General features: G+C 46.0%; 1 protein-coding gene across 8 annotated transcripts in view; it reads left to right on the plus strand.

The window, feature by feature from the left end:
* The window catches only part of NEO1 (neogenin 1), a 164100-nt gene that overhangs the window by 135030 nt on the left and 16318 nt on the right, over window positions 1-12752 (plus strand). For 7 of the 8 annotated variants that reach the window (XM_088172864.1, XM_088172863.1, XM_088172858.1 and 4 more), the window contains exons 15-19: window positions 1403-1597; window positions 2169-2264; window positions 3269-3492; window positions 6898-7036; window positions 9506-9613. In XM_088172864.1, the coding sequence (XP_088028990.1) occupies window positions 1403-1597; window positions 2169-2264; window positions 3269-3492; window positions 6898-7036; window positions 9506-9613 (762 nt within the window). The remainder of the gene's footprint in view (window positions 1-1402; window positions 1598-2168; window positions 2265-3268; window positions 3493-6897; window positions 7037-9505; window positions 9614-12752) is intronic. The other variant, XM_088172860.1, reaches the window with a different exon arrangement.

The following is a 12752-nucleotide window of genomic DNA, read 5'->3' on the forward strand; positions in this document are numbered from 1 at the left end:
TGTGCACACTGCATATCTTGGGTTTCTTCCTTTAGAAAGCTCACGTGGATAATTTTAACACCATGCATATGCATTTACAGCTCATCTTGCTTTTCTTAGGTTCAACAGACACATGAGGCATCATTTCTTTTTATTCCACAGCTGCTTTTTGAGTTTAAATAGAAAATAATTCCCAGGGAAGTCCCATGGGTGTAAAGGGGATCAGAAGTGTTACAATTCCACGCTGGAGTCAGAGCAGGTTCCCCCTGAGCACAGAGCAGAAGGTGTTGATCAGTTGTACAGAGTTTGTCCCCAGTGCAGTGGAAATGTCACCTCTCCTGCTGCACTTGGAGCTTTGCTGTGTTTAATAGTTGGGAACTGGAACTGCTGGGCTGTGTCAGCAGCAACCCAAGAGCTCCCCGGGCTGGGGGCCAGGGCTGTGCTGTGATCCAAATAATCCTGTTGTGGTGCTTTATTAAATGTTTGTAGAGAAATGCAGCGTGTTTCATTAAAACGAAATCCCTGCAGGAAGCACAAGTCCTTGATTCCATTTGGAGTGGGGAGCTCAGTTTGCCATTGCAGGGAATTATCCCTAATCCTCCAGCACCCGACAAAAGGATTTATTTCATTTCTGAGAAGTGAACCCAAAGTTAGGGACACTCCAGGGACAGTTGGGAGATTGCTTTTAGGTTCCAGTCAACAGTGGGGAAAAGCCTCTTAGGAGGAATATTAGGGGCTTACAGTGGCATGTTGTGGAAGTGTTCTGGTGTTAGGGATCCATATTCCGTGTCTCTGTGGGATGGGGTGAGACTTGTGTTGCTTTTGGGGGAAGGGTTTGAACATTTGATGTCGACTCTGTATTTTCTGAACTTCTAGTATGGCTGTGTAGTTTCTCCTTGTGTTGTATGAGTTATGGGCATCCAAGGATCTAGGCAGCAACAACTGTAGGATAAGTGAGGAGAACCCTTTGCAGTGCAGTTCTTAAAGCTGTGGAATATCCTATTTAATGCTACAACCAGCTCAGGAACCTTTCTTTCATCACCAGACTTTTCCATGTAATTATTATAATACCCACAAATAAGGAATATGATGGAATTGAAAGTGGATGAATTTGTGGAGGAGAAGGATGAGATAAAACCAGTGCATATTTGGAAAACTGGGTGACCACATGGGCAACGTGGATCTGCCTAAGCAGATCTGATACAAAAACCATCCCAACCCCCTGAGCTTCAGCACAACCATCCTGCCTGTTAAAGGGAGGATCTCTTGGAATGTCATGGTAATATTCTGCTCCTGCACACCAAAGTTTCACTGTGCTCATTCCAGCACACAGAAATGCTTTGTTTGACCTTCCTGCCTCACGGTCTCCATGTCATTGCCTTTGTTTGAGAGAGGGCCTTGCAGTGCTTCCCTTTTCCTGCAGAGAGCCGAGTGCCCGAGGTGCCCAGCTCCCTGCACGTGCGGCCGCTGGTCACCAGCATCGTGGTGAGCTGGACCCCGCCGGAGAACCAGGACGTGGTGGTCAGGGGCTACGCCATCGGCTACGGCATCGGCAGCCCCCACGCCCAGACCATCAAGGTGGACTACAAACAGAGATACTACACCATTGAGAACCTGGGTGAGTGCAGGGAATGGGATCTGTGCCCCAGCCCAGCCTCCCTCAGGGCTCCTTAAACGACTTCCATGTGAGCAGCAGCCCGAGTTCGCCGTGCTCCGTGCAGGGGAAAAAGGAACTGAAATATCACCAGGATTCACTGGTGGCTCCTTTAAAAGGAAAATAAAGATTCACCCCTCCACAGAACTCTCTGTGGGAGGTAAAATAGTCTGAAAGTGAGAGAAATAGCAATATTGGGAATTCCATCAAATCAGAGGTTTGAGTTATTTTGGTTTTGTTGTTTTACATTGTTTTTCTCACTCCTGATTTGGCTGTGCTTAAAGGTAGATTTGCTGTAACTATAGACTCGAGCTGTGGTGTCCCTGCCCAGACAGGGAGTGGAATGAGATGTGCTTTAAGGTCCCTTCTAACCCAAACCAGTCTGGGTTTCTGTGGCCACAAACAGCAGATCTGTATGGAGACTTTCTCAGTTCAAATCACATATTCCAGTTCAAAATTAAAATATTGAACAAAGAAGGCATGGAGAAGCCGAAATCAGGATCCAGTGGTTGTGCTGATTTCTTTTCCCTTTCAGATCCCAGCTCCCACTACGTGATAACCCTGAAAGCCTTCAACAACGTGGGGGAAGGGATCCCCCTGTACGAGAGCGCTGTGACCCGGCCCCACTCTGGTGAGTCCTGCCCAGCAGCTGGGATGGGCTGGGAGTGATGCAAGTGTCCTGGTTGTCAGTTCATCCCGAGCTCTCTGTCCCTGTCATGCTTGGCCTTGCACGTTCCCAATAAACCACCTAAATTTGGCTCATTTGTAAATTCCAAACTCACTTGACAATTACTAATGGATGTTCTTACTCCAAACATTCCCCTTACCTCAGCACAACCCATGTGGGTGCAGTTCTAAAGGCCCTGAGCTGGGGGTTTATGGTCCTTTTCACTGAGATCTTTGAACAGGATGCCTGTGTTTGCTTTATGTCTCTCTGTTGTCACTCACGCTAAACAAAATCTTGGCAATTTTTATTTTGGCCTTGTAATTAATAAAGAAAAGAGTTTAAGCAGAGAAGTGTGCAGGTGAGCTGTTGCCATGGCTCACTGGGCTCCCTCCCAGCCTGCTGACACCACCCAGGAATTTGGTGGAGGTGCAACACATGGGGTTAGTCCTGATGAGCTGGAATGCTTGGAGATTCTCTAGAGGGTGCTGGAATTGCAATTTCATAGTTACTGCAAGTCAGTCTCTCACTTGAAAGCTTCCTTTGAAAGTGCCTTTGAGGAGGTTCCCCGTGTGTTTGGGAAGTGGCATTTGCTCATCCAGAGCTCCAGTACTGTGTCCTCCTCATTGTTTTCTGGGAGAGGATCCAGTGCACACTCCAGGCAAATGAAGTTACAGTGACTGTTTGGGGTTCCCAGGCCACGGTTGAGTGCCTTGGGCACTTATTAGGGCTATGCCAGCAGGGATTTGTTGTCTTACTGTCTGGAGGAGGGAGGACAATGCAAGAGTGATGTTACTGCCCAGTCTGATGTCACCTATTAACTCTGGCTTTTCTCTCTTTCTCTCCATTCCTCACCTTCCATCTCATTGCACTTCCCTGCATCCCTTCTTTTTTATTTTGGTTGACATTAAAATGCCACCTCCTCCTTTTTTTAATTCTAAACCACGGCCTTTTCCCCATGGATTGGCCAGACACTTCCGAGGTTGATTTGTTTGTTATTAATGCTCCATACACTCCAGTGCCAGATCCGTCTCCCATGATGCCCCCGGTGGGAGTTCAGGCTTCCATCCTGAGCCATGACACCATCCGGATCACTTGGGCAGACAACTCCCTGCCCAAGAACCAGAAGATCACGGACGCGCGCTTCTACACCGTCCGCTGGAAAACCAACATCCCTGCCAACACCAAGTACAAGGTACTGAGTCCCACGGGAGCCTCCCAGCCCGGGCAGGGGAAAGCACAGCTCTGGGAAGGCAGAGCTCTGGGAAGGCAGAGCTCTGGGAAGGCACAGCTCTGGGAAGGCACAGCTCTGGGAAAGCACAGCTCTGGGAAGGCACAGCTCTGGGAAGGCACAGCTCTGGGAAAGCACAGCTCTGGGAAGGCACAGCTCTGGGAAAGCACAGCTCTGGGAAGGCACAGCTCTGGGAAGGCTGCTGGGCTCCTTGCAGGGGCAGGATTCAGGATTCCCCCAGCTCCACTCCCAGGGGAAGGCTCAGCTCAGGGAATGCTGCCGGGATGAGCCTGGGGCTCTTGGAGGGCCAGGATTGCTCCGGGTCTGGTGGGAGCAGTTCCTGTCTCCTGTGGGAAGGAGCTGGAGCTGGGCTATTGTGGGAGTGGATGGAAGAGCTGCTTCAGGGAAGGAATGGAAATTTCCAGAGTTGTTCTGTTCTGTGGACACCGTGATAGTTTGAAGCTTCCCCCTGGCTGGATCCCTGGGAGTGGGAGGTGTGGGCTCCCCTCTGGAGAATCACTAAAATACTGCAAGTGGATTGTGACTGGGGCCCCTCACTGAGCCATGTAGGGAAAACAGATTTACCCCCATGCTTTGAAGTTTCCTTTTAGAACCTTTTCAGTTCATACAAAACTCATAGTGAACCTTCCCTTTCGGAGCTGACTGGCTTCAAAATATACAACAAAAGCTTTACTATATCCTTGCCTTCCTCCATTCTCATGTGTTTCGATTTGGAGACTGGATTTGGGGTTTGGTTTGGTAGTTGGTTGGATTTTTTTATTAATTTTCAGAGTTACCGCAAGGGCTCAAAGCTGCTGACTGCAAATTTCACATTTGTTACGAGACTCAGAGGAACTGGTAGTTAAAATACCCAGCCAGTGGAGCTCCCTTTATGCTCCTGCAGAGCCAGTTTGTTATAATCCAGATATTTTCTTTATTGAAATGAAAAGATGTAAATATGTGTGTATTCTTCCTCTAAAGGCAAGTTACTTCTGAGCCACATTCCTGAGTCATGTGCAGAGGATGTCTCAGGAGTGGTTTAAATAAAGCTGCAGTTTCATTAGCTAATTGCTTAAAAGAATGAAATAAAATAGAAAATGGAATAAAATAGTAAATTTACTATTCCCACTGTTCTGATGGTCAGTGGGCAAGAAGTTTTCCTGTGACCAAAGCCAACACCGACTGATGGAATATAGTTTAAAATTACTCAAAATTGTAGAGAGGATTTGCCTGAAGGAAAGAATTGTTGGAGGTATTTGCTCCAACCACGTGTAACCCGTGGTGTCTGGAGAACCCACATCCTGCTTTTCTTCCCTTGTTTCTGTTGGAAATCGTCTCCTGAGCTGTTGGGTGTTTTTGGGGAGGTCAGAGCCCTGGCAGGGAGTGCTGGGTCTCAGTCAGGCTGTGGTGACTTCACTGCAGTGAGTGCAGTGCTCGCTGCAGAGGCTTTGAAATGTCCCTGTTCTTGGGGACAGAAATCCTGTGTCACCTCTGCAGGATCCAGAGCAGTGTCTGCTCAGCTCACTGGGGTTTCATTCTCCCTCTCATCCCTAAATTGGGTGTTGAGACTGTTCACTGAGATTTTCTGCCTCTGCCCTGTTCCTGCCCTGTCACAAACTCCTGAGGAAGAGGCTGTGTGCTCTCCACGTGAGTGCTTCCTCCCTAAGGAGCTTTATTTTCCTCAGTTTGTGCAGGATTGTGCCAGTCTGAGCCTGGAAACCCAGGAACAGATGGGATGCAGCTCCTGTGCTTTAAACTGTGTCTCTGCACTAACATGAAGCAGTTTTCCAAAGCCCCCTTGTTGGTGTGTGGGGTTGTCCTGCAGCCTGGGATCCATCAGGGATCAATGAAAATATGAAACATTGGATCTTCTAGGACTGCCTAACAGAGAAACAAATTGTTCAGGGTAATATTTATGGAGTTTATTTCTAGCAGGTGCACATGGTTTGCTACTGTGGGATAGACTGGCATCTTAAAAATAAAAACGTGCTGTTAAATTGTGGAGTCTGACACCAGGGGGGCTCAGCTGTGTCACTTACACTCAGTGTGGGATGCACAGGGAAACTAAAAGATCTCAAGGCCAGAGATGGAAACCAGAACTTTCACCTGTAAAAGAAGCCCAGCTGCCACATCAAATAATACAAATATTGGAATGCTTAAATACTGCTGGGAATTCCAGCATCCCAGAGAGGAAGAGCTTTTTGGGGTACAGCAGCTGGTAATGCCAGATGGGAGGGAAAGATTGCTGCTTTGGGCTTGTCATTCCATCCCTCCCAGCCTTCCCTGTGTTCCCTGCCTTCCCCAGGGAGCTGTGCCCATCCCAGCTGTGCCACAGCCCCTCAGCCACAGTCCCACCCATTCCAAACTGCAGAGTGTGTACCAAGGAGAGGCTTAAAGCCAATGGGGGATTTAATTTTAGTTCATTTTATGAGTCTTTGTTGTCTGGCCACAGATAGCAAAGCCCTGGGCACAAATCACTGTCATCCCTTCCATCACTATTTCCTGAACTTTCATCCCTTGTAAGAAAAAAGAAATAAAGGTATTGGAGATCTCAGGGTTTCTTTGTCACTGCTGGAGCCTTCAGAAAAGGTGCCTTTACCCTGGCAGTAAATCAGCTGCACTCAGTGGTTTCTGGAGGCAGTTGTTGTATGGCCCTGTCAGATCCTGAAACAACTCTTTAATTCCCTGTTTACACCACTGCAGGTCAAGGGGAGGAATATACATATCTGTAAATACAGCTTTCCTTCTTTTCCATGGGCCTCCAGTACATTCTGTTGGTGCTGAAGCCATTTATTGCAAATACCAGATAAATAATAATAAATACCAGATAAATGCTGAATTACAAATTCCTCTATGACCCATGTGTAGTTTCCTTGAGTTTCCTTGATCCTAAATAACCATTTTTTCTGAAAAGAATCTACATCTTAGTAAAGTTTCATTCTCTTCAAGTCTCAAAAGCGTATTTTTAGTTGATTGTTTATTAAATTTGAGGTTGTTCTGGAAATTCCAGTAGGAATCTGGGAGGCAGCTCCAGGTTCCAAGCAGGACTGTTCCTTGCTGTGCTTTTTGTTTTCCCCAGCCAGAGGAGTTAATGAAATGCTGTAAATGAACCCCCAGGTAAACAGAGTTTAACCACTGCATAACAAGTGGGCCCTGGATCTTGTATTGTCTTTTTTTCATTTCTAATTGACTGCTGTTAAGTGCTCCTGCTGATTGCAGAATTTCTAGTGGAGGATAAACGTTGATATTTGATTAATGAATTTGCACGACAGAGAAGAGCCAGCCCTGAACGAATGCCTGTGCTTATGGAAATGCTGGGGGGTGTGAGAGCTGTGGCTTTGGGAAGTGCTGACCCTGTTTCCCTTTCAGACTGCCAATGCCACCACCCTGAGCTATCTGGTGACGGGGCTGAAGCCAAACACCCTCTATGAGTTCTCCGTGATGGTGACCAAGGGCAGGAGATCCAGCACCTGGAGCATGACAGCACATGGGACAACCTTTGAATTAGGTACTCCTGGGATATTCCTAAAGAAACCTCCACTGAAGTGGTTCTGCTAATTAACACTTGCTGGGAGGGATCTGAATGGTTCAGTCAGAAATTCTGATTAAGAAAAAAAAACAACATCACTCAAAATTGCAAGGGATGATTGCAGGAGAATTTACATCAAATTACACAGAAGTCATGAATAATGCACTACAGTTCATGGGCAGGAGAGAAGAAAGTCTCACAAAAACCACATTAACAGCAAATACAAAGAAAACACTTCAGTAAATTATAATTAAAATTTGCTGTAAATGTGATAATTGTTACAGAGTGAGAAGGTGCACGAGGCAAATGAAGACAAAAAAAAAAAATCACTGTAGGCATTAAGACATCCAAATGAGCCCTAAATTCCTGTTCAGTGAAGAACAGAGCAGGGTTTGTAGCTGCCAGGAAAAATTCAGGTCCAGGGAGTGGCTGTGAGGGCCAGGCCCTCTCCCCGACCTGCCCTTCATTAATTCTTCTTACCCTGCAGTGTTAAATGAACTTTGGGCAATTAAATTGCCTGCTTGTTATGCTTTGGGTTCTCTTTAGATGGACCGTGGAGAACAAGAAGCCCACCCAAATGAGCCCAGAGTTCTCCTTCTAAATTAAAACACAGCCAAAAAAATCAAACATGCAAAGAATTAGTGAGATTTTCCAGATATTCTATCATAGAAATTCTATAATTTCTGCTTAAGAAAAAGCAAAGCCAGGATAAAATCGAAGCCCCAGTGAGTTTCAATTGCTTTTGAAAACATTGTTGTGGTTTTGGGTGGGAATTCCATCATGTGGGGCCAGCTCTGGGCTGGGGCTCCTTTCCCATCCCACTATTCCCAGCCCACATTAAACACTCCATTTGGTATTTCTGCTGACACATGTTCAATCCTCAGCCATAACTCTGCCCCGAGTGCAGGGACTGTAAAAGCTGCACAAATAAAGTTTTTTAAAAGAGAATTTGACACAAAGTCCCTGAGCAAGGGCACAGTGCATTTAAATAGGAAGGGTCAGGTTGAAGTGGTTGTAAGGAATATTTGCAAATATGACCATAAAGCTGGGGAATTAAGAAGGAAATTTAAAATAGAAATTTAAATAAAAGGCTAAATATATTTTCTTATAACAGATCTTGTGATTTATAATACTGGCCAAATTCTTGAGTAAGTGGCTCATTATTTGGGATACTCCTGAAAGGTGTGTAGGACTTGCTCCTAAAAGGAAAATAGAGAATTCTGGGTTCTTTGTTATCTGTGTATTCCTGATCTCCTGTGAACTACTCCTGATTTTCTATTTTTGTTTCCTCTGAATCCTGTTTTTACATATTTGGGGTGATAGTTACAATAATTTCTGGGCTTTGGCTGTCCCTCGTTTCCAGCTCTCCATCACAGGGATAATTGATGGCCATCCAGAGGATTTATGGATGAATTTCTAATAGGCCACATACCTAAAGCTCTGGAAATGCAGAAAGTTCAGTGGTACTGTGGTTGTATTAAATACCCAAGGTGGATCTACTCTGGGTTGCCCCCTCAGGAGCCTCCTGGATTTCAGGATGTGGCACTGCAGGATGGTCAGTGCCCTCTGGAGGCTGCAGTTCATAGCAAGGATTTGTTTTCTGCTGGAGCAATTTGTGCTCTTCCCTGAATTTTTGTCAGGAGAGGCTGATGGGAGGAGGAAAAGTCTCCCCTCCTTTCTTTCCCTGTGCTGTTCTCTGGCAACCCAAGGAAAAAGGTTGGCTGGATGTGTTGAGCAAATACTTCTGCATTTGAAACATCTCTGAGGTGCAGATGCCTTCCAAATTACAACTCATTCTTCAGGAGGTCAAACCATTGCAGGTTTGCCCAGAGAGTGTTCCCCAGAGCAGCTGTGGCTGCCCCATCCCTGGCAGTGGCCAAGGCCAAGGCTTGGAGCACCCTGGGACAGTGGAAAGTGCCCCTGGCCATGGCACTGGATGGGCTTTAAGGTCCATTCCCACCCAAACCATTCCAGGCTGGTATAATTCTAAGTTGCTGGTGGATTTACTTTGCTGATTGGCATTTAAGTAGCAAATGGGCACTTGTGGGTCTGAGTCCCACCATAAACCTGGAAAGAGGGAGATATTTCAGATGCCTGCCTATATAGAATGTATCTTTCACAAGCTTGTGGGATTTTTCTGATGACTGAAGACATTCAGGTGGGAAGTCACTGGCCCCACTTGTCCAGTTTTTTGTGGATGCTCAGTCATGGATCACATCTGGTGCCAGAAGTGCTCTGGAAAGGGGGAACTCCTTGTGGGATGGAGGCACTGACTGGATGGCATTGGCCAGTGAGGGGGTAAATCAGACACTACAGGAGGGGGGATTTATAAAAGTAAAGAGAATAACCCAAATATAATTATATTCCACATCAAATGAAGGTCCAGGGCCCTGAGGTGGTTGTGACAGAGCAGCCATTGCTGACACTCTGGGTTTGTGTTTGTTCCAGTGCCAACCTCGCCCCCCAAGGACGTGACAGTGGTGAGCAAGGAGGGCAAACCCCGCACCATCATCGTCAACTGGCAGCCACCCTCCGAGGCCAACGGCAAAATCACAGGTGGGGCTTCAGGGGCTGCCCCTGGCTGCTTGGCCAACCCTGCAGTGGCTCAGATTCATGATTTACTTCTGTACCTCATCAAAATATATTCAGATATCAACTAACTGCAGTGAGAAATGGAAGTGGAATCAGAAATCCGGTTTAAATATCTCCATAACCTTTGCTCGTGCTGCTCTAATAGATGGTCTCCAGCAATTATCCCTGGGGCCTCTGGCCCATCAGAGGTTTATTTAGGAGAAGCCATCCCAGTGCTCTTCGTCATCTTTGTGGCATTTTTGTGTCACAGAACAGACTTCAGAGCAGTTTCTTGTTCCCTTGACAGACACATTAGGAATAAACTGTTACTTGCCTTTAGCTGCATCACTGCCACATAGGATAAATCACTTTTCAGAAAGTAATAATTACTGATTCCCTTCTATAATTTTTGTTCAGGCTCCCATTTGGAAGGGCTTTCTGAAGTAATCCACTTCAATTTTAATTTGTTTAAAGCTGAAATCAGATTTTAATGGCATGTTGTTTGCAGTGTCTGGTTTTGGGTCTGAGCTCAGAATTAACTGTGGTGCAGAATCAAACCAGGGACACCACTTGATTGGACAGGGCTGGAGCTGAGGCTCTGGACAGGAGACTAAAACTGATTAAATCCCTGGGAAAAGGCAGCAAAATGTTTCCTCTCCATGGAAAAGGAGGATTGACTGGAGACACAGGAGCCTTGGTGGAGAGATTTGGCTGTCAGTGAGGGGTACAAATGTCTCACACTGGAGCACACTGGAGGGAGGGGAGACAACTACAGACAGCAGCATTTACCTGTACAGGGCTGGCAAATTTATCTCACTGTCCAGCTCCAAAATCCCCTGGCAGTGAAGGAAACCCTTGGAACAGAACTGTTCAGTACTTATCAGCTTTTGCACAAGCAGCAGTTAGCAGCTTAAAATTGAACTAAAATGGTGATTCAGGGCTAAGCCTGAGTGCAGCAGGCACCATCTCCCCTTTCCCAGAGCCCATCTCCCCTTTCCCAGTGCCCATCTCTCCTTTCCCAGAGTTCATCTCCATCTCCCCTTTCCCAGTGCCCATCTCCCCTTTCCCAGAGCTCATCTCCCCTTTCCCAGTGCCCATCTCCCCTTTCCCAGAGCTCATCTCCCCTTTCCCAGTGCCCATCTCCCCTTTCCCAGAGCTCATCTCCATCTCCCCTTTCCCAGTGTCCATCTCCCCTTTCCCAGAGCCCATCTCCCCTTTCCCAGTGTCCATCTCCCCTTTCCCAGAGCCCATCTCTCCTTTCCCAGAGCTCATCTCCATCTCCCCTTTCCCAGAGCCCATCTCCCCTTTCCCAGTGTCCATCTCCCCTTTCCCAGAGCCCATCTCCCCTTTCCCAGTGCCCATCTCCATCTCCCCTTTCCCAGAGCTCATCTCCATCTCCCCTTTCCCAGTGCCCATCTCCCCTTTCCCAGTGCCCATCTCCATCTCCCCTTTCCCAGTGCCCATCTCCATCTCCCCTTTCCCAGAGCTCATCTCCATCTCCCCTTTCCCAGTGCCCATCTCCCCTTTCCCAGTGCCCATCTCCCCTTTCCCAGTGCCCATCTCCATCTCTCCTTTCCCAGTGCAGTTTTTGGGATGTGGGGTCCGAGTGCCCTCTGCTGGGAGCAGCCCCGTTGGCCAAGTTCCCGGCACTAATTAATTGCTCATTAACTCACTCTGTTGTCAGTGACGCCAGAATTGTGAGTGATGATGTCATTCCATGGCCCCCCATCCATGGAATGCTTGGCTCTGCAGCTCCCCTCTCCCTGGCTGGGGATGGGATGGGAATGCTGAGCTGTGCCAGTCTGGGTCCCACGTGCTCAGGCATCGTTAGACCTGCTGACTAATTAGGACACTCTGGAGTTAATTGTTTCTCTAGACTGTTAAAATGCTTTTAGCATCACTCCATATATATATAGATATGTTACAGATATAGAGATATCTAGATACACAACATATATATATATATATATAGCAAATATACAGTTACAGAAAAATTTGTATTTCCACATATATATTACATATAAATACTTGAAGTTAGATATAGATATAAATAATGATACAAATATACAGATAATAAAATATATAAAATATATTGAGTTATATACAATATAAACTAAATACAGATTAATTTATTGATATGTATATATAAATGTATAGATACATGTATATATATGTGTGTATAAATGTATTTTATGCTGATCTGTGTTTCTTGTATAAAATGTTAAAAAGCTTTTACTGCATAATGATTGGTGATTTCACTGTATTTTAATATCAGAACATAAACTCTTGCCATACCTTTTTTTCTGGGATGTACAGGGCAGCCTCAGTTTTCTTCAGATTCTTGTTGCCTTTCTAATATACTGAAAAATAATGAAATAATTATGAACAGAAGTTGTTCCACTGTGCATGAGAATGTTTGGGTTTTTTAACATAATTTAAATAATACTATGTTAATTCTTTGAGGATATTTTGATAATGGCAGCTTTATTTTACTTTATTCGGTCTATAAATAGGTAAAGGGATGGAAATAGCAATTTGTCCATGTTCAGGGAATAGTGATCAGAAATAATCTTGATATTTTAAATGGCTTTTTTTTCTTACCATCTATTTTGAACAGTTCAGAGGGAAGATGGGAGGGCTGGCTGATACTTGAGCATGGTTTTAGTGTTTGCCAAAGTCAGAGCACACTTGGGAAGCCCCTGGTGGTTTCCCTGACAAACAGAAGATTTCCTGTGGGCTGCTGAGGTTCCCTGTCCCTTTATGGATGGAATTGTGTTTGTGCTGAGGTTCCCTGTCCCTTTATGGATGGAATTGTGTCTCTGCTGAGGTTCCCTGTCCCTTCATGGATGGAATTGTGTCTGTGCTGAGGTTCCCTGTCCCTTCATGGATGGAATTGTGTCTCTGCTGAGGTTCCCTGTCCCTTCATGGATGGAATTGTGTCTGTGCTGAGGTTCCCTGTCCCTTTATGGATGGAATTGTGTCTGTGCTGAGGTTCCCTGTCCCTTCATGGATGGAATTGTGTCTGTACTGAGGTTCCCTGTTCCTTCATGGATGGAATTGTGTCTGTGCTGAGGTTCCCTGTCCCTTCATGGATGGAATTGTGTCTGTGCTGTGGCTCCTGTCC

Source organism: Sturnus vulgaris, chromosome 13, assembly GCF_052056855.1.
Source record: "Sturnus vulgaris isolate bStuVul1 chromosome 13, bStuVul1.hap1, whole genome shotgun sequence".
Lineage (NCBI taxonomy): Eukaryota > Metazoa > Chordata > Aves > Passeriformes > Sturnidae > Sturnus > Sturnus vulgaris.